The sequence below is a fragment of the Chrysochloris asiatica genome, unplaced genomic scaffold (assembly GCF_000296735.1).
Source record: "Chrysochloris asiatica unplaced genomic scaffold, ChrAsi1.0 scaffold00181, whole genome shotgun sequence".
Classification (NCBI taxonomy): Eukaryota; Metazoa; Chordata; class Mammalia; order Afrosoricida; family Chrysochloridae; genus Chrysochloris; species Chrysochloris asiatica.
Window position 1 is genome coordinate 6,087,840 of NW_006408699.1, and position 21,508 is coordinate 6,109,347.

The following is a 21,508-nucleotide window of genomic DNA, read 5'->3' on the forward strand; positions in this document are numbered from 1 at the left end:
ACACACACACACACACACAATTATGCATACAATTTAGATAAATGTCAGTTAATTTTAGTTGTGACAGTTATTTTTAATAAATACATGCCACTTATGATACTTTTATCTTCATATGTATCTTTTTTTTATTACAGAAAACTGGTTATTGTGGAAAAGCAGGATAATGGAACATTTGGATTTGAGATTCAGGTAGGCAGTTTTCAAAATTTTCTCATTTTTTGGGAACTTTTCTTTTGCTCTATCTAAATATCCATCTATATTATTCATAATATATTTACATTTGATGTATGTCTTAGGCTGGGTTTTGTACAGAACTAAAAGCAGTAAAACTTTATATATATTGTAGACGTGGACAAGTCCTAAGTCCAGGTCAGCTGAACCAAGATTGACAGTTCTGGCAGGTGGACAGCTGGAATGGATCCCAGGATTGATAGGTAGTAGAGTAGACTATGGGCTCAAGTTGAAAGAACTGGAGATTGGAGGATGAGCCAGATGCAAGATGAAGACCCAGCAGAAAGCAAACAAGCCTTGCCTAGTGTCTAATGTACAGAAATCAGGCCACACCCCTGAGGAACATCCTTTCAATTAATTGACAGCTCATAGCAAACTCATTATAGAATTGCATTATAGAACTCATCATCGTATTAGATCTTACTATGGCGATAGCTACAGCTCACCCTCCAAACCACTGAGAGTCCTGGCCCAGTTAAGTTGACACAAAACCTTAACTATGACAGTCCACCCCTTGTCAACCTGGCACCTGTACATAGTTCCTTAAACCATATACAAAATATCTAAATAAAGACAAGTATAGAGTCATACTTGTGCCTAACATGACAAAATTAAAATGCATACAACCAAAAATGCACTTGTCCCATTTACATCTTCTATTTCACAAGTGAACAAAGAAAAAATATATGATGTACACATGCAAACAAAATATTTTCATAACAATTACAGTTCTCATTTCTGTAACTGGTCATGTGGCCATTACTGGTATTTGGAACTACCTTCTTCAACTATCCATTCCGTATTCCCTTTGCCCTTGGCAAACACACCAGCTGGTGGTCCTGTCTCTGATGGAATGACCCAAACTTTTGTTCCTGTAGGTTCTGGGCCATTAGTAGTGATGTTGGAATTGGGTTGCTGTAGTTTATCGTTGACTTTAGTCACAGGCATTGTAGTGCTAAAAGATGCCCAAAGAATCGCCTGGATTCCGCACATAATCTTCTGTACCTCCATTGTTGTTGTTGTTGTTAAGTGCTGTCGAGTCTGTTCTGACCCATGGTGACCCTGTATAAGATTTCTGAAAAGTGGCTGGTGGGTTTGAACTGCCGACCTTGCAGTTCAAACTGATCTTGCAGTTTAGCTTGTTATCCTGAAGTACCACGTCAGGACTCTTTGTGTAATGTTAATCCAACTGCCATATTTGGAGTCTTGGTGTGTTGCTGTAGGATAAACACTGAACTGCTAAGTGTGTGAGGTCTTCAGTTCAAATCCATTAGCCATTCCTTGGGAGCCCTATACAAGGTCACTGGGAGTGCAAGCCAACTCAATGGCACTTAAAAACAAAAAAAACAGCAATCAGGACTTATTTAGTACAGCAACTTGTTTCCTTTCCTGTTGATCAAGTGGTATGAGAAGTGCAACACGGTCAGGGGACTTTCTTAAATTCCAGTTCAGTGGAATCAGTGCTGTGGAAATATTGGGAGTATTCCTCCCTTTGGAATTGAAATGTCCAGATCTGAAGAGCAAATTGTAGCAGGTACAGGAAACAAAAGTTTTAAAGTGGGTCAATAGGAGTAATAGTGAATGGAGCCACTCTTAGTTCCACCCATTTGTTCTAAGACCAATGAATCTTGTCTATTAGATAAACAGCACCATGTTTGGACTCTGGTTTAGAACATATACAGCTTCCTGGAGAACATTGCCGGAACCTTGCAAGGTATTGCCACCTAGCTGGCATTGTAATTATGTCTTTAGAAGGCCATTCTATCGTTTGATCAAGCCAACTGCTTCAAGATGACGAGGAACATAGTAATATCTATAAATTCCATAAGCATGGGCTCACTGCTGCACTTCATTTGCTGAAGAGTGGGTCCCTTTATATGAGGTAATGCTGTGTAGGATACTATGCTGTTGGATAATGCATTTTGTAAGCCCATGGTTAGTAGGTTGGGCAGAATCATTGCATGCAGGAAAGGCAAATTCATATCCAAAGAAACTGCCTATTCCAGTAAGAACAAAACGCTGTCCTTTCCATGATGGAAGTGGTCCAATGTAATCTACCTGTCACCAGGTTACTGGCTGAACTCCCCAAGGAATTGTCCCACATCTCTTACTCAGTGTTTGGTTTCTGCTGCTGGCAGATTGGTCACTAAGCATTGGATGTATCCAAGTTAGCCTTGGTGAATGGCAGCCTATGCTGTTGAGCTCATGCATCCCTGCCATCATGGCCACTTTCTTATTGAACCCATTGGGCAATGACAAGAGTGGCTGGAGAAAGAAGGTGATTCATTTCTACAGAACTTGTCATCTTTCCACTTGTTAAAATCCTCTTCTGCTCAGGGAACCCTTTGGTACATATTCACATGAAACAGAAGTATCCTCACTTTTTTTTGCCTATTCAAAGATGTCTATCCACACACCTCTTTCCCACACGTACTCATCACCAATTTTCCAACTGTGTTCCTTTCAAGTCCCTGACCATCCAGCCAAATCATTTGGCATAGCCCATGAAACAGCATATAGGCACACATCTGGCCATATCTCCTTCTAAACAAAATGGACACCTAGGCGTGTCACTTAAAGTTCTGCCCATTGGGATATTTCTTTTCACAATTGTCCTTTGGGGAAGTTCCAGAAAGGGCTGTAGTGCTGCTGCTGTCCACTTTTGAGTGGTGACTGCATAAAGTCAACCTAGAATTTTCTCTTCCTCAGTCAACTGATCATAAGGCCATACCTATGTTGACTGGGAGAGGGAAGGTAATGTGACAGGAGTGGAGATCATGGGCATTTGGGCCACTTCCTCATATATCTTACTTGTGTATGACGAAGTGGCCCATGCCTGGTGTTGTATCTACCACTTCCATTTAGTGATGTAATGCTGCTGTGCCCATCCAACTTTAATACTCAGATAACACCCAGTTCAGAATGGGTAGTTCAAGTCACATAGTGATTTGGTGCCCATGGTTAGGTGTTCAGTCTCTGTGAAGGACCAGTCACAAAGTAAATGTTGTGTCTCAAAAGGAGAGTAGGTGTCTGCATAGGATGCCAGGGCTTTGCTCGAAAATCCGAAGGGTTTATGCTGTGATTCACTGATAGGGGTCTGCTGGAGACTCCAAATTACCTCTCTATCTGCCACTGCCACTTCAAGCACTGCTGGACCAGCTAGATCATATGACCCAAGTGGCAGAATAGCTGGCACAACAGTCTGAGCTTGTTGTAGAACCTTTTCTTGTTCTGGGCCCCACTCAAAATTAGCAACTTTTCAAATCACATGATAGTAGGCCAGAGTTGTTGTTAAGTGCCGTCGAGTCAGTTCTGACTCATAGCGGCCCTGTACAGGGTTTCCGAGGCTGTAAATCTTTATGGGAGCAGAAAGCCTCATCTTTCTCCCATGGAGCAGCTGGTAGTTTTGAACTGCTGACCTTGCGGTTCATAGCCCTATTCATAACCACTACGCTACCAGAGCTCCTTAGTAACACACCCAAATTAGGGATCTGTTTCTTCTCCAATCCAAAGAGGTCCACCAGGCACTGTGCTTCTTTTATAGTTGTGGAAGAGAACAGACGCAATAACTTATTTTTCATTTTAGTAAGAATATCTCCACATGCCTCACACAACTGAACCCCCTAGAAATTTCACCAAGATGAAATGTGACAAACAGAATTTTTGTCAGGTTAATTTTCCACACATTAACATGCAGATGTTCTACCAAAAAGTCTAGAGTCATTGATACTTCTTCTTCCCTAGTCCAACCAGCATAACGCTGTCAATGTAATAGGCCAGTGTGATGTCTTGTGGCAAGGAAAGGCAATCAAAGTTCCTTCAGACTAAATTATGACATAGTGCTGGAGTATGTACTGCTGATGTAGGGCAGTGAATGTGTATTGTTTGCCCTGCCAACTGAAGGCAAACTGCTTCTAGTGACCCTTAGAAACTGCAGTTGGGAATAAGGCACTTGCTAGATCAATAGCTGCAGAGCAGGTACTAGGAAGTGTTTTAATTAGTTCAAGTAATGGCAAATCTGGAACACTAGTTGCTATTGGAGTCAACACCTGGCTAATTTTATTATAATCCCTTGTTATTCTCCAAAATCCATTTATGTTTTCTACAGGACAAATAGACAAGTTAAATGGGGAATCATCACTCCTGTATCCTAATCTTTGCAATGCCTCCAGGAATGAGATATTGCTTTTGGTTTACTATTTTCCTTAGGAGCTCTAGTAGCATAGTTACTAGCCAGGTTGTTAATCTCATCGTCAGCAGTTTCCAAATGCCAGTGGTTCCATGGGAGAAAGATGAAGTGTTATGCTCCTGTAAAGATTTACAACCTTGGAAATCCTTTACAGGGTGGCTGTGAGTCAGAACCAACTCCACAACACGTACTCACTGCCTCTGTTTTCCTAGATTGAGGTAGTTACGATGGCTTACATTTGGATATCCAATCATGCTAGCCCTTATTCCACATTTCAAGGATACAATATAGGGGTTCTGCCAAGTTCTGAGTATATATGCATATATATTCTGATTATCCATTTTGGAACTGGGGAAATCACTGCAGGAAGAGTTTGGGAAGACCCACTGGACCCACAGTAAGATAGACCTTTGCTAGGTCTTTACTAACAGCTTGACTTCCATATGCACCCACTCTGACTGGTGGGCCAGAGTGTCATTTTGGGTTTCCTGGAATTAATGTCAATTCGGTCCCAGTGTCCAGTAACCCCTGAAAAGTCGGATTATTTCCTTTTCCCTAGTGAACAGCCACTCTTGCAGAATGCCATAGATCTAGAGAAAGATAACTAGCTGTCAGTGTAGTCTTCCTCAAGGGGACACAGCCACACTGTCAAACAAGGGGCTGGAGGTCTGTAAACTGGATTATGTCTGGGTATTGACTGAGAGGCCATGACCCTATTTTGGCAATTTAAGTTAGACTGCCATTCACTTGATCTTGAATCCTTCCTCTTGTACAAATCAAATAAGTATTTAGTAGATATTCCATCTATTTCAAGTAGTTTTAGTAGCAGAATAGATTACAAACTGGGCTGCTAACCAAAAGTTTAGTAGTTCGAATCTATCAGTCGCTCCACAGGAGAAAGAAGAAGCTTTCTTCTTCTGTAAGTATTTGCAGCCTTGGAAACGACACAGGATCACTGTGACTTGGAACTGACTTGGTGACACACAACCACCACCACCACCACCATCTGTCACTCCTAGGGATGCCCCGCCTACGAAGCCAACACCACAAGTCCACAGGAGTCAGACTATTCTGATGACTATCTTGATGCTGCTGTCTATTACAGTAACCACATCTGCCTTGCCTTTATCAATTAAGTGCTTCCACTTGACAGAGGCTAAAGTCCAATCAGCCCTATTGTAGTTTGGTGGACTAGTTCAATTAGGGCAGTTCCCACTGTGAAATCTGACTTCCATAAAGAAGCAATCACGTCAGTTTTCAAGGAGGCTGGGGCACCTTCACAAATTTGTTCCTCACTGTTGTGGTAGAAGGTGTGTCCTCTGGGCACTTCATGTGAGAATTTATGAGTTAATCCTGGTAAATCTGTTTTTACATGCCAATTTCCAGAAGTCTTTGGTCACCGTGCAATCCAGGCTTCAGTGAACCAAACAAATAAACTATTTGGTCCTCTCCTAACATCTTGATATGAAACATTGAATGAAGAATCTGTGTTTAGTGGGCCCATAGCAATGAACTCAGATTGATCCACAACTTTAATACCCTTTCCCACACATATTCTGCAGGTTTCTGTTAGAACATATTAGAAAAATCAAGTAGTTCTTTTGGAATGCAGTATATTTCTTCCTTGATTCCAATTTGTGCGTCACCTTTTGGTCCTTACTCAAACTTAAAAGTCTTGTTATAGGTGTTGTTACTGTTAAGTGCCATTGAGTCAGTTCCGACTCACAGCAAGCAACCCTGTATAAGGTTTTTGAGGAGCCAACCTGTAATTCAAATCGATCTTGTAGTATTGCCTTTATCCTAGTGCCACACTAGGATCCTTGTTATGTTGTTGTTGTTAACTACCATCAAGTCGAGTCTGACCCATAGTGACCGTGTATAGGGTTTCCAAGGAGCATCTGGTGAGCTTGAACCACCGACCTTGCAGTTCAAATGGCTTTGCAGTTTGGTGCATTAACCCACAGTGTTGTGCCTCAATTTACCTAGATGACCAATGAAGACTCTCAGGATCAATAAGAAAGCCTTTATTAGCTGGCCAGCGACTACAGCCTCCTTAAAAGCGGGAAAAACTGCAGCCCCGACCCAGTTTTTCAAAGAGTATTTATACATAGGCAGTCTGACATTATCTTGTACAAACCAAGGGTATGATGTATGCATGAGCTGTTAGAGTGGGGGCTAGGAGTATATCAGCTGAGACAGTTTCTTCTCAAGATTAACTTGGGGATAGGGGTACATCTGCTGGGACAGTTAGTTTTCAAGAATAACTTTGGCTGGCTGTTCTGAAGGTTAGCCTTTGCCTCTGGCCATAGTATCCTGTAAGTAAGTCAGGCCCACTCAGATGTGAGGAATTTGCATAAGCAGTGTTACAGAAGCCAAGTTTAGCCAGAGTTAAGGCGAGAGGGGGTTTCTGCATCTAGGGGAGTTGTTGATGCTAAACATTTTCCCACTTCAGCCTGATCTTTACTTAAAAATTAGTTATTATAGGGCAATTGGGCCTAACAACAGCACCACACCAGGACTTTAAGACCTTTGTTATAGGTAGAAGCAATAAATGGTGGAGGTGTTTCCTGGGAATATTCAATAATATCTTGTAAGATAACTACCTTAGGTCATGCCCCAGACAATGTCTTAGGCATCATCTCAGAAGGCACAGTTGGGTTAATCTCATCAAGTATGGGCAGAAAGGATAATGATTTTACTGAAAATGGGTCAGCAAACAAAGATGGAGTAATCTTTTCAAATGGGAAGGCTGTTGGCAAGAGTGATTCAATGGCATTTACGGACTCTATGTCTACGCTTCCTGATTATCTGCCCATGTGTCCCCATCGTAAGTTACAGGATCCCATTTCTTTCCAATTCATGCCATCATTTTAGCATCGACACTATTCCAGGTAAGGAATTCAGCTGGCATTGTAATTCAGCCACGCTTACAGTAAGACTCTACATTTGGTTATTGTCAATATCCATTCTGCTACTGCAAGAAATATGGAGCTTTGGTAGCATAGCGGTTACAAATTGGGCTGTTAACCTCAAGGTCAGCAGTGCAAAACTACCAGCTGTTCTGTGGGAGATTTACAGCCTCAGAAACACTGTACAGGGTGACGGAGTCAGGACCTTTCCGGCACACCACCACGAGAAATACGGCTTTCTTTCAGGGCATAAGTGGAAACTTTGAGATCTTTTATGTGGCAATTGAGCTGTGACTCCTTAGCCCTAACTCAACTCTTCTCTTTACCACTGTCTTGATTGTAAGCTGGACCAACCAACCAGCTTTTCTATACTATTTGTTTTAACAAAATTGCAGATAAGTATCATACACACAATCCCCCAGAACCCTGCTTCTCTGCAATCTGTGATCAATTGGTGGTGATATTTTATGTATTAATATTACCATTCACACCATGGGGTAGCAGCTCCCTCACCTTCCTTACTAGTGGAACAGAGTTATTTGTGCCTTTAAAATTATTTAGACTTGAGAACCAATTTAGAAAACTCTTAGGATTTTGTTTCTTTAGAACCACTCTCGGTACCAAATATCTTGGGCGAGGTTCTCTAGAGCAGCAAAACCAGTGAAACTTATTTCAGACAGCACTCAACAACAACAACAACAACAAAGAGTTCATATGAGATGTAATGAAAAACATTTTACCTTTTTAACTTTAACTAGTAGCAATACTTTATAATTATTTTTGAAATACCTGAAGATATTTGGCTTTAGTTGCAGATTGCCTCACGCTGTAGGACATTTAACAATCTGGATCAATTTCAATGTAATTGCCCAAGAATTTTCATTAAAATTTTTCTGTTTGCTTTTGAATGGCCATATTGGTAAAGATGGGGTGTTAAGTCAAATAAAGTCTTTAAGTTCAGCAATAGTAGTGTAAGTATTCCTGATTATTTTTCATAGCACTTTTGTATTTCTTTTATATGTGTTTTGCATAATCATGATCTTATAGTATACATCAGATTTTAGATTTTAGCATTAGTAAGCCTTGGATGACTAAATCTTAGCCCCATAAATGGAAAGTCAGTGTGTATTTTAAGAGTAGGAACAGGAAGCTGCTATGCAAAACATGTTTTATGAGTGAAAAACACAATGATACTCTAGCTGCAATGAACAGAGAACAAGCTATAGGAGAAAAGAAAATGTCTTACTCCTTTTGTGTTCTCCTTTAAAATTTGATGAAATCTATAATTCTTCCATATGGTTTTTAGAAGCATTATACTCTCTTCAATTTTATTCATAAGAAACACTCCCTATTTTGTTGTAGAGACACTATGTTTCTCTTCAAGTGAGCATTATTCCCACGGATGAGCAACAACTGCTACAGAAAACAGGATAAACATAGTTTCTTATTCTGCTATAAAACACACACACAATGTACTTATTTGTTACTGCTTTATTAAATGTCCCTCTTGTATCATAAAGGAGTTCTGATAATGTAGGCTATGAGTTGGACTGCTAACCACAAGGTCAGCAGTTTGAATCTACCACCTGTTCTGAGAGAAAGATGAGGCTTTCTGCTCCCGCAAAGATATACAGCCTCAGAAACTCTATACAGGGTCCCTATAAGTCAGAACTGACTCCACGGCACACCATCACCACCTGTACCATAAGTATTTAATCTACAGAGATCAAATGACTAAACTATCATTAATAGACAATAGGTTACAGTGTCATTGAATCGTTGTAGGTTGTATTAGTGTGTTGTTGCTGTTGTTGTTAAGTGCCATGGAGGTTAGTTCCGATTCATAGCGACCCTGTATAGGATTTCTATTTAGCAACTGGTGGATTTGAACTTCCTACCTTGTGGTTCACAATCCAGTGTTTATCCTACAGTGCCATACCATAAATCCATATTAGTGTAAGGTGTTTTAAATCAACCTATTTTGAGATATAAATGAGCAGATTAACCAAGTAAGCAAGCAAGCACAAAGTGGAAGATACATGCCACATTATTGCTAAGAGACCTAGGAATGGATAAAAAAGAGACAGGACCTTCTTGCAGAGTGAGGGCAGAAAGAGAGAGACAGAGACAGAGAGAAAGTGAGAGCATGTGCTTTCCTTTTGAATTAATTCTCTGAAGAACTTCTAGTTTTCTAAACTGAGAAAATAAATTTCTGTTGGTTAAATCCACCACTTGGTGCATTTCTGTCCCAGCAACACTAGATCACTAAGATAGTCCAGTCTGTCTCTGAGAAGTTCTAATGATCATTCTGTTTCTGGCCCTTAAAACTGAAAGCTGGAAGGCTGAGTAAAAGGGAAAGAAGTATTTGACTATTTCTTTCCATCACTTTGGGTTTTTGCATTTAAAAAAAAAAATTGTAACTTCCAAATTAAACACCTATCATAAACACACATGCAAGCATTGACTACAAAATCAATGTTTCCATTCCACTCTACTCACTTTGATCACTGAGGATTGAGTCTGGATTCGTCCTGCTATTGAGACTTTGTATAATGTTGTTGTTGTTAAGTGCCATCGAGTCGGTTCCGACCCATAGCGACCCTGTACAGAGTTTCCGAGGGTGTAAATCTTTACGGGAGTAGAGAGCCTCATCTTTCTCCCGCGGAGTGGCTGGTAGTTTCGAACCGCTGACCTTAAGGTTCGCAGCCCGATTCGTAACCACTACGCTACCAGAGCTCCTTGTATAATAGTTGTTTCAAAAAGAATGGCAGTAACATCTTTAGCTAATGTGCCACTTGAACTAGACCACCCTTCCATCTCTGGAAAGGTTTAGACTTCAGTGAGAAGACAGTAGAACTGTTAAAGAAGTTTCTGACAAAAATGCAAAGTGTTTAACTTGATCTTTTAAAATTCCTTTTACCTTTAAAAACCTTATAGATTAAATAGAAATCCTTTCAAGGTGTCTACAAGTTGCTTGTGTGTGACTCTCACAAAAGGAATGAACATTAGCCATTAATATCTCCATCAGGAAGTATTGTGATGTGGCTTAATTTTAGGAATCAGATCTTTAAAAGGCTTAATTCAGAAGGCTGCTTTTGGTATTAAATGGACTTAGATCTCATAACTTAAATGTGTGGAAAAGAAAAACATGATAAAGGTTATTGCGATGTGATGCCTTCAGTGTTCTTGCTACAATTTGAAAACAAACAAATACTTTTGCCAAATTGAAGCAGGAGGAAAAGCATAACTTTTTCTAATTTAGTTGGGTGACTAATGAACCAGTAAGTATTCAGGGCAGGCAAACAGGAGAATGCTCAGAAATGAAGATAATTGAGTCAATTATAGTGCTTTTGAATAAATGCATGGCATATTGTCACTATTTGCAAAACTCTGATTTAAGATGATCATTGTGGGCATATCTCCCTGGCTGGATGTGTACTGTTACATACTTCCTGTAACGATTGCTGTAGCTTTGGAGGACTGGATAAGGATTTTTATCTTTGCTCTTGGACAATATTGATTTATCCAATTAGAAAATGAGAAACTTCAGTTTTCTTAATAAATATGCAATGATGATAACGTAAGGTAGCCTCTTGGGTTTGAAAAGCTAAAACTTTGAGGCACCCTTAACCTTTTTTTGTTGTTGCTGATCACAATATTCTTTATGAATGGGGTTGGCTCATTTAGCTTGGTAGAATTGTAAAATTGGTACTTATGATTTAGTTTATAGTCCAGAAAATTTTCTTTGCACTTACTCTTGAGTACCTGGTTGGTACAAATAGTTAGCAATTGGCTGCTAACTGAAAGGTTGGGAATTTGAGTCCACCTAGAAGTTCCTCAAAAGAAAGATCTGGTGATCTACTTCCAAAGACTTAGCTCCTGAAAATCCTATGGAGCTCAGTTCTAGTCTGACACCCGTGAAGGAGGTTGCCACAAGTCTACTTTAAAATGTTCTCTTTTATTCCCCATGTCACTATGTATCACTTTTATTTTCACAGACTCACAGACACCAGAACCAGAACACCTGTTCCTGGGACTTATGTACTCTGATCTGCAAAATAGAAGAGGACAGTCCAGCTCACTGCTCTGGCTTGCGCACTGGTAACTTATGACTTTGCTCATGTTTCAAATCATTTGAATAACCAGCAATGAAAACTTTTAATTAGTGAAGGTCAGGATGTGACTGTTGCTTTGAATTTCCTTAACTCCTTTATGTTGTGAAGGTTTGGAGCTTACTTGTTTTGTTTCATTTGCAGTACAAATCAGGAGGGATTATTTTACTGAGGTGACATTTCTTTTTCTTGGCATCTCCCAGGTGATGTCCTTGCAAATATCAATGGCGTGAGCACAGAAGGCTTCACCCACAAACAAGTGGTTGATTTGATCAGATCTTCAGGAAACCTACTAACGTAACTATCCATTGGGTTCCAGTGGGGCTTCAGAAATGTTATGATCTTTCATAATGCTTGTTGAGTAAATGCATAGGCTTTTTGTTCAGGGATCACAGGATGGGTGGCCTTGTACCACAGCTTTGAAATTGGGTACAGATGTTTTTATCCATTTCTTTTGTTTCTCAATGTTTTCTCAGACATGAAAATATTATCAACATCTGAAGCTGGAGGACATCAGTAGTCCAAATGTCTGTGTGGGAGGGCTAGCATTTTTAAAAGTGTTTTTTCAGCTGTCAAATTCAATTAACCTGGCACATATCTCTTTGGACTGGGAAAGTAATTGGTCCAATTTGTTTGGATGATAGAACCTTGTGGCTAGAACAAACAAAAGTTTTAAGGGCTGAGTTTTTTCCTCTTATGCAGCAAATCAATTGCTTTTCTCTTCTAGTGTTCCATTTGTAGGGGGAGAACTAAGTCTGCCTCTCCTTACCTGAATACATACCCACATTCACACCAAGTTTATGAATGGGACATTGGTCTCTCCTATTAGGAATCTGATTGACTTACCTTAATGTCCTTGTACTAAGAGATGGAATGAATTCATTCACTAGGCTACTATTGAATAAACACTATGTTTCCTTTGGTTTTGTCTGTAAAGACAAAAAGTATTTTAATTCTCATGTCAGAAGACGGATAAGAAAAGCCCCTATAAATAAGTAATTTAAGTATTTCTATTGTTGATAACTGCTATGAAGACAGAAATGGGAAATACTGCGATAAAAAAAAATTAAGTAAATAGACTACGACTTTAGCTTAGATATTCAAGACAGTTCTTTCTAAGGAGGCAACATTTGAGCTGAGATGTAAAAGAGAAGCAGAGGTGGTCTTGAGAACACCTGGTAAAAGCAGTTCAGGTAAAAAAGATGGTTTCCGTTATCAAAATGAGCTTGGCCTATCAAAGAGACAGAGAGAAAGCCAGTGTAATTGGGTAGGTGGATAAAGGGGGGCCATGATAGATACCTGGAAGCAGCAGTCAAGAAATCAAACAACGTATTGCATTAGGCAAATCTGTTGCACAAGACCTTTTTAAAGTATTGAAGAGCAAAGATGTCAGCTTGAGGACTAAAGTGCACCTGACCCAAGCCATGGTATTTTCAATAACCTCATATGTAGCATGCGAAAGCTGGACAGTGAATAAGGAAGACTGTAAAGAATTGATGCTTTTGAGCTATGGTGTTGGAGAAGAATATTGAAAGTGCCATGGGCTGCCAAAAGAACCAATAGATCTATTTTGGAAGAAGTACAGCCACAGTGCTCCTTGGAAGCCAAGATGGCGAAACTTTGTTTCTCATATTTCAGACATATTGTCAGGAGGGACCAGTCACTGGAGAAGGATTTCATGTTTGGTAAGGTGGAGGGACAGAGAAAAAGAGGAAGACCCCCAACGAGATGGATTGGCCAAGTGGCAGCATAGATGGACTCAAGTGTGGCAACAGTAGTGAGGTTGGCCCAGTATCGGGCAGTGTTTCGTTTTGCTGTGCATAAGGTTGTTATGGATTGGTACTGACTCGATGGCACCTAACAACAAAAAAACAACAATGATAGATACAATATGAAAATAGAGACGTGATTAGGGGCAGACCATGGGCCTCATCAGTCACAAAAGAGTTTAGATTTTATTTTGAGTGAAAGAAATTTAAGTTGATTACTACTCATGACAACCTCATGTTAGAGCTCTACTCAATAGGGTATTCAGTGGCTAGTTTTTTGAAGTAGAATGCCAGACCTTTTTTCAAGGTGCCTTGGGGTGGAATAAAACTCTAATCTCTCAGTTAGCAGTTGAATATGTTAAAAGTTTCCTCCACCTAGGGCCTCCTATTCTGAGTGGGACCTATAGTCCCTCTTCATTCTTCACAGTCACCTTGGAAGGTTAGTTTTACTTCTTTTTATAGATCAAATGACTCATGCTTAAGTGAGGGATTAGTTAAGGTCACCAACTAGTAATGGACAGAACTGGGACTAGAGCCACTTGCTACACTACAGCTGCTAACTTCAAGCAGCTAACAGAAAATCCCCTGGATGTTCTTCTGAGATTTCACATCTAAAACTTCAAAGGATATTTAGCTCATGTGTGGGAGCAGTTTTGCAATTTGGCTGGTGGTAGGAAAGGACTGATTCCAGCTTCCTGTGTTCTATGAGTTCAGGGTGAATGATAAGGGCACTGTTGCTTCAGAGACATGGAAACCCAGACGGTAGGAACCATCCATAGTATCAGGGAAAATGCTAATGGTTAGAGTCTGAAACACATGTTCTAAGTGGGTGCAGTAGGTAGTCACCAGGTTTGGTGATTAAGGGGGGACAATTGTTGGAGAGTCAAAAATCAGGAAAATGGGAGACAGTTTGTACAATTACAAAAGAAACCACCAATACCTGTGGTTTTGTCTATGGAATCTACGATTGTGCAGGTCAGATAGACATGAAGACTCTCAATGAATCAGATTCATAGGGATCTTCACTCATGTCCAGAGTCAGGATCGCCTCCCCTAATAACAACCTTTTTGGTTGTTATCATCCCATTATCTACAACAGAATGGTATTAGAAGTAAAGAAAATTCAGTCTCCCCATTTAATGTTATTATTTGCCATGTCTGGAAACATTTCTTGTATCTTTATAGAGTTATTAGTTGATTTATCAGAAGGATTTTGAGCCAATGCTTTAAAAATATTTAGGTGTGTAATTCACAATTGAAATGTATTATTTTATTCAGATTGATGGCTTACTTGTCAAAATAAAACCCTCTAATGATGAGCCCACAAAACAAATCAGATCTCTCAGGGTAGAACAATCTTTTTATTTTTAGAAAAGCATTTGATGTAGGAAGAAAACATAGCTGTTAAATTCATAATTCTAAGATTAAAGCTTGTAAACCTAAAAATGTTTTAGATAAAAGAATAATATCCTATCCTGAAGTAATTCTGTTTCCATTTGTTCTCATTACAAAATTAAGGCAATTTGAAACCTACAAAGAAAATGAAAGTCCCTGATGACTCATTTAAGTACTTGGACAGTAGTCAAAGATTGGCTGTTTGCACCCACCTTGAGGCATCTTGGAGTCCTGGTGTGGCGCTGTGGGCTAGTGTGCTGTACTACAAAGTTAGTTTGAACCACAAGGTCCATGGTTCAAGCTCACCAGCCGCTCCTCAGAAACCCTATACAGGGTCATTATGGGTCAGAACTGACTCAAAGGCACTCAACAACAACAACAACAACTAAAGCATCTTGGAAGACATGCTTGACAGACTGCTTCAGAAAGGTCATAGCTTTGTAAGCCCTATTGAGTTTTTCTACTCTGTACACATGGAGTTGCCATGATTCAGAATCAACTTAATGCCAGCTGACAAGAGGGAAAAAAAAAGGATTTCTCCCTGCTTTATGCTGATTCCTCCTCCAATCAAAGGTCCCTTGTGCTTACTTGTTGTCATTGCTGTACCCCTTATGCTTAAGACACAGGATTTAGAGTCTAGAACGTAGTAGAGTCCCAAGAAATAGCCACCAAATAAGAGGTAATTCAGTCAGTTCCCACAATAATAAATTCCAGTAGAGAACAATCATGATTGTGGTATGGGGATTTCTATAAAATTAGCTACCATTTACAAATTAACCATAACCTTGGCGATACGATGTAGATGTAGTGGGTAAGCATTTGAGTGCTAATTTGAATGCACTAGCTGCTCTGTGGGAGAAAGATGTGGCAGTGTGTTTCTGTAGATATTTACAACCTTGGAAGCCCTGTGGGGCAATTCAGTACAGACTTGATAGTAGTGGGGTTGGTTGGTTGCTGCTTCTTTCAGTTACCTGTTCACTGCAAGGTTGATTTGAACCTCAAGGTGGTGGTTCAAACCTACCAGACACTCCTTGGAAACCCTAATCAGGGTCACTGTGAGTCAGAACTGACTCGACAGCTCTTAACAACAACAGCTTAAGGAGAAAAAAAAATTTTTTTTTCCATTTTCCTTCTCTGAATGTTGTCATAAGCTTTGATTTAGGTCCATATACTTCGCCACAAGGAACGTAGCATTTATGTTGTTTTTAAATTTTTATTTTAGTATACACTGTACTCAAGGTGTACCCCATAAGGATGTTTATTAGTCATTCATGCTACTCCCAATATTTTTTTAAACAGGATAGAGACTCTTAATGGAACAATGATTCTCCGAAGAACAGAGCTTGAAGCAAAGTTGCAGGTTTTAAAGGTAATTTACCTTAATACATTAATGCATGTTTTCAGTTTGTGCTGGGCAGAGTTAAGGAATTGGGAAACCCTTGAAAGTGAAATGTGATGAATCTAAACTGATGAATAGTCAAGAGTCAGATGATTACCTCTGTATAAATATCAAATTCTGTAGACTGGTGCAAATCCTTTTCTTTCTTCACCTTAGGTGTATCTATGAGGCACAGAAAGCCAAGAGGAAGACATATTACTAGAGATATTTTCATTCATGCAACTGTGATAATCCTTGATAAAAAAAAAAAAAAAAAGGAATTAGGCTATTTACTTTCTCAAGTAGAGTTTGTGCTGGAGTGCTTGGGATTTGTGCCTCTCCAGTGTCTTCCTTGTGTGTCTCTCCATTCTGCTTCATTCTTACCATGAAGACCATTTCTCTCTTCTCTTTTGGTTGTCCTTAATTCTGCATTCCTTGACAAACAAACCATCAACTTTAAAAGAAAGTAAAATTAAAAATTTTAGGGATATAACAAATGTAGGATGTTTAGTGAAAATTCCCTAGGTAGGTTCTTTGAGAGCTAAAAATTCTTGTGTGTTCTGGACTGATAATTTTCTTCCAAGCCATGAACTCCTCTGCCTCATTTATGTGTATCAGTCCCCTTGCCCTACAGACTTCTCTACTCCTACTTACCTTTGGATCCCAATGCTTAGCTTTGCATGGCAATGAGTTGGTCAGGCTGAGCAGGGTTGCATGGCTTACTATGACAGGTTACTTATTTGGTTTTGTTGAGACAGTGCTACCATTTATTATTTTTCATAATGAAGCATGTACTTATTAATTATTATGCCAACTAAATATACAACACATGTATGTATACACATAGACGCATGTAACACGTATGAGGAGCTATTGAAGGTGAAATTTTGTAATGAGTCAATTGCTGACTTGCAAAGTACCACATAATAACAGCTGCAGGAATATCCAATTATATATAATCTTGTATTTGCTGCTGTGTCAACATCGATTTTGATACTCTTGTCACTTTGCTTGTTTTTGTGTTCTTTGAATCAGCTTGTCAAATTCCTTGAAATAATTCCTCTGCTCAGATTTTGATGGGAATTGAATTTATAAGTAGATGAGATCAGTTGACATCAGTATGGTTTTTCAATATTGTATTTTGGCGGGGGATGTTTTATTCAGCTCTTTTATGGACCTTAAAATATTTTGTCATTTTCTTCATGCATTTTTTTTTTTGTGTATGTCTTATACTGGGTTTATTATTATAGACCTACTTATTTTTGCTATAATAAATATAAGGCCCCCTGGTGGTACTTTGGTTAAACACTTGGCTGTTAACTGAAAGGGTGACGTTACAACCTATCAGTCACTGGGAGGGAGAAGATGTGGCGGTCTACTCTAAAGATGTACAGTGTTGAAAACCCTTGGGGGCAGTTCACCTCTGTTCGAAAGACTTGTTATGAGTTGAAATCAACTTGACAGCAGTTTGTTCTGTAATAAATATGATCTTTAAAATTTTAGCTGTTGTTGCTATTAATTTTATATTAATTTCCTTAATTTAGTAGTCTTACTGAGCTTCCTTTCTTCTAGTGATTTGTTGATTTTCTTTGATTTTATATACCACAGATAATGAGAGTTTTACCCCTTTTAATCTCCAGTTATTCAAACAATTTATTTTTCTTTTATAACATTAACTAAGATCTTTAGTATATTATTGTAAATAAGTGATGGTCTTTGTCTTCTTCTTGGCATTAAAAGAAATGCTTCTAACATATCATTAAATTTCAATAAGGAGTTATGTTATATTTATTTATAACTATCAAATTAATTTGCTTTTATAAAAGGGATATACTAAGTCTTGGTGAACAGATTAAAAACAAAACAAAACATTAAACTGAATTTTCAACCCTTTGTAGAAAAAGGAAAGAATGCAGAAAATCAACTGATGTCATAGATGGAAAAATAGGCCTGTATTTCAAGGAATGAACTACTCACTTATATCAACATACTTCTAAGCATTTTCTGCTCTTTGAATGTCTTCTCTTGAAGTTTTGATTTATAGACTTCATTATTATTTTTTCTAACAATATATAAATTTTTCAAATTTCCAAGAGCTCCCTTTCTGAATTTCATAAAGACTTTAATATGCTATAAATGTCAATTTAACTTGCTACTTTTCTTATTATTGCCTACTTTAGAGAGTTTCACCAATTTTTAAAATTGTTTTTTTTTTTCCTAAAAAGCTTACAGTGAACATACTTATCAACTGGTTGGACTCATGTGCCTGTTAATGTTTCTTGCATTTTAAGTTTTTTACTTCTGGTTTGTGTTTTTTGTTCTTTTTTGTTCTTTTTTTTAATGTCAGGAATTCATTATATTTAAAACATTTCTTTCCACCCTCCCCCCCTCGATTTTTTTTCTCTTTTTTTTTTCTTTTTTTTTTTTTTTTTGTAATTCATTATATTTAAAACATTTCTTTCCACCCTCCCCCCCCATGGTATACGTTCTTTTATTTCCTTATTGCTTTTTTTTTTAAACCTTTCTAACATAGAACTGTTAGAACATGAGTCTTGGTGTGGCACTGTGGATTAATGCACTGGACTGCAAAGTCAGTTTGAACCACAAGGTCAGCAGTTCAAGCTCACCAGCCACACCTTGGAAACCCTATACAGAGTTGCTATGGGTTGGAACCAACTCGATGGCACTTAACAACAACAACTACATAGTACTATTCTTGCATTCCTAGGACAAACCACCAAACCAGTCAAAAAACAAATTGCTGTTGAGTCAATTCCAGCTTATGGTGACTTTCTGTGTTACAGAGTAGAATGACTCCATTGGGTTTTCTTCACTGAAATATTTACAGCAGCAATTGCTAATGCTGTTTCCATGGCATTGCAGGATAAGTTCAAACCACCACTGTAGTTCTTGTTTTTGTGTGCGGTTGAATCAATGCTGACTCATTGAAACCTTATATGACAGAGTCTAACTGCTGCCAAGGGGCTTCCTAGGTTATAACCTTTACAGGAGTAAGTAGTCTGGGCTTTTTTCCCCAGTGAATCCACTGGTGGGTTGGAACCTCTGATCTCACCAACCATGTACCATCAGGGCTTCATCTAAGTTAATGCTGTTCAGTGTCCTAGAGTTGGTTTCTACTTATAGTGAAGCTGTATAAGGTTTCCAAGGCATTTCAAAATCTTAGTAGGAACAGAAAGCCACATCTTTCTCCCACAGAGCAACTGGTAGGCTCGCACTTGTGGTTTGCAGTCCAATGTTTATCCTATGGAGCCACCACATTCCTTCTAGGTTAATAGTTGAGTACAAACCTTTGTGTTACCCAGGGATGTTTTAGAATAAACCCAACCTGGTCATAATTGATAACAACTTTTTAAAATATTTGTAAATTTTACTTGCTAACATTTTCTTCAGGATTTTTGAAGGTAACTTCATGAGTAAAGATTGACCTTTCATTTTTCTTTCTCAGGCTACCTTTCTGTAATTTTGGTATCAAGTTTACTGGACTACAAGCATGAATTAGGGGATCTTTTTTCCTTTTTGTTTTCTAGTAGAACTCATGTAATACAATCTGAATCATCAGAAGTTAGTGGGGTTTTTTTTGGTGGAAAGATTTTGAAACTATGCTTAAATTTCTTCATTAGTTATAAGATTATTCAGGCTTTCTGACTATATGGCTTTTCTTTTTTTTTTTTTTTAACCCAGTTTTGGTAAATTATGTTTTTGCTAATAATATCTGAAATTTATTGATGTTAAGTTGATGATAAAATTTCTGTTACCTTTTTATTATTACTCTGATTATACCCTGTATTTTATGTGCCAGTTTTTTATGCCTACAATGACAACAATTTTTACGTCAACTCCCTCTCCATTTTTTCTCCTTGTTAACTCTCCCTAAATAAATTTCTATGTTTGAGTCTTTTTAAAAATTAGTTTTTGGATTTGTGGTGATTCTTAAAAATCATTTTCTAGTTGCTTTAATGATGCCCTTTTATCTTCACTGATCTTGTTTCACCACAATGTGATTAGAACTGGATGTATTTTTGAATGTCTATTTCTTAGAACTTGCTGTGCCCTTTTAATTCAAATTGTGACTGTCTTCAGTTGGAAAATTATCAGCTTTGACCTCTATGAACATTTCTTCTTCATCACTCCTTGTATTATTTCTCGAGATTTCTTAGACATATTTTAGAGTCTGTCACCCTTCCTTCTATGATTCCTAATTGCTCTTCTATAATTTGTATTATTTTATGTCTTTGTGTTCTGTTCTTTTTGTATTCTTTAGTATTGTTTTCAGTAATTTTCTTCTTATTTGTTGTGTGTGATGTGCTTATTTTTTCTTTACAAAAACCAGACTTGTTGCGTTTGAGTGGATTCAAATTCATGGTGACAGCATGTATTACAGAGTGAAACTTCTCCATAGGGCTTTCTTGACTGAAATTTTATGGAAACAAATTGCTAGATCTTTCTTTGGCACTTCTGTGTGGATTTGAACTGCCAACCTTTAGGTTGATTTCGGTTCTGAGACTGTGTTTATGTATTTAAGGCAAGCTCTACCGGAGTCCTGGAAACACACTGGACTGCTAACCAAAAGGTTAGTGGTTCAAATCCACCAGCCAATCCTTGGAAACCTTATACAAGGTGCTATGAGTTTTGGTTAAAGGTTTAAAGAATATTTCAGGACATTAGTTTCATGGATTCCTGTTGTCTCGATGAATCCAGTAAGTCTGGAGTCTTTAGAATTTGAAGTTCTGTTCCATATTTTTCTCCCTTTGGTCAAGATCTATCTATTATGACTCTGATAAACATGTTCAGTATGGTATCCAGGCACCATCCAGTTCTTCTGGTCTCATGACAAAAGAGGCATGGGTGCAATTAGTCTTTAGTCTAGTTCTTTCTCAGATTCCTATGTCTCCTTCTCTTTTGGTGTTTCCAGTGAATAGAGACCAGTTGAATCTTGGATGGCCTTTAACAAGCTTTTAAGACTTAATAAATTAATTAGATTCAGGGTGGAAATAATTTTTCTGGCAAGGGCCATTTGGATATTTATAACATCATTCATGCACTATACAGAGCTATCAACTTAAAAATGGTTGTTGTTGTTATGTGCCACTGAGTTGGTTCCTACCTATAGTAACCCTGTTTCTGAGGAGTACCTGGTGAGCTTAAACTGCTAACCTTGAAGTGCAAACCACCTTTACAGTCCAGTGCATTAACACACAGTGTCACACCAGGACTATAATGTTATGGCGAGAGTCCAGTAGGATAAACACTGGACCACAAGGTCAGTTTGAACCACAAGGTGAGTGGTTCAAATGTACCAGTCACTCCTCAGAAACCCTATAGAGGGTTGCTATGAGTCAGAATCAATGTGACAGTACTTACCAACAACAACAACAATGCTATGGCTAGAACTCCTTGGCAGAGCAAGACCAAATGATTTCACAGGTCTTATGTGGTGTTGTAGAATAAGTTAGCTTCAGAAGACAAAGTCAAATATTATAATGAAATGTGCAAAACCTTGTAGA

General features: G+C 38.4%; 1 protein-coding gene across 1 annotated transcript in view; it reads left to right on the forward strand.

The window, feature by feature from the left end:
• Positions 1-21,508, forward strand: part of CYTIP (cytohesin 1 interacting protein) — a 49,986-nt gene that overhangs the window by 13,725 nt on the left and 14,753 nt on the right. Inside the window, exons 3-6 of the mRNA XM_006872048.1 lie at positions 135-189; positions 11,328-11,430; positions 11,645-11,738; positions 15,905-15,974. Coding sequence (XP_006872110.1) covers positions 135-189; positions 11,328-11,430; positions 11,645-11,738; positions 15,905-15,974 — 322 coding nt within the window. The remainder of the gene's footprint in view (positions 1-134; positions 190-11,327; positions 11,431-11,644; positions 11,739-15,904; positions 15,975-21,508) is intronic.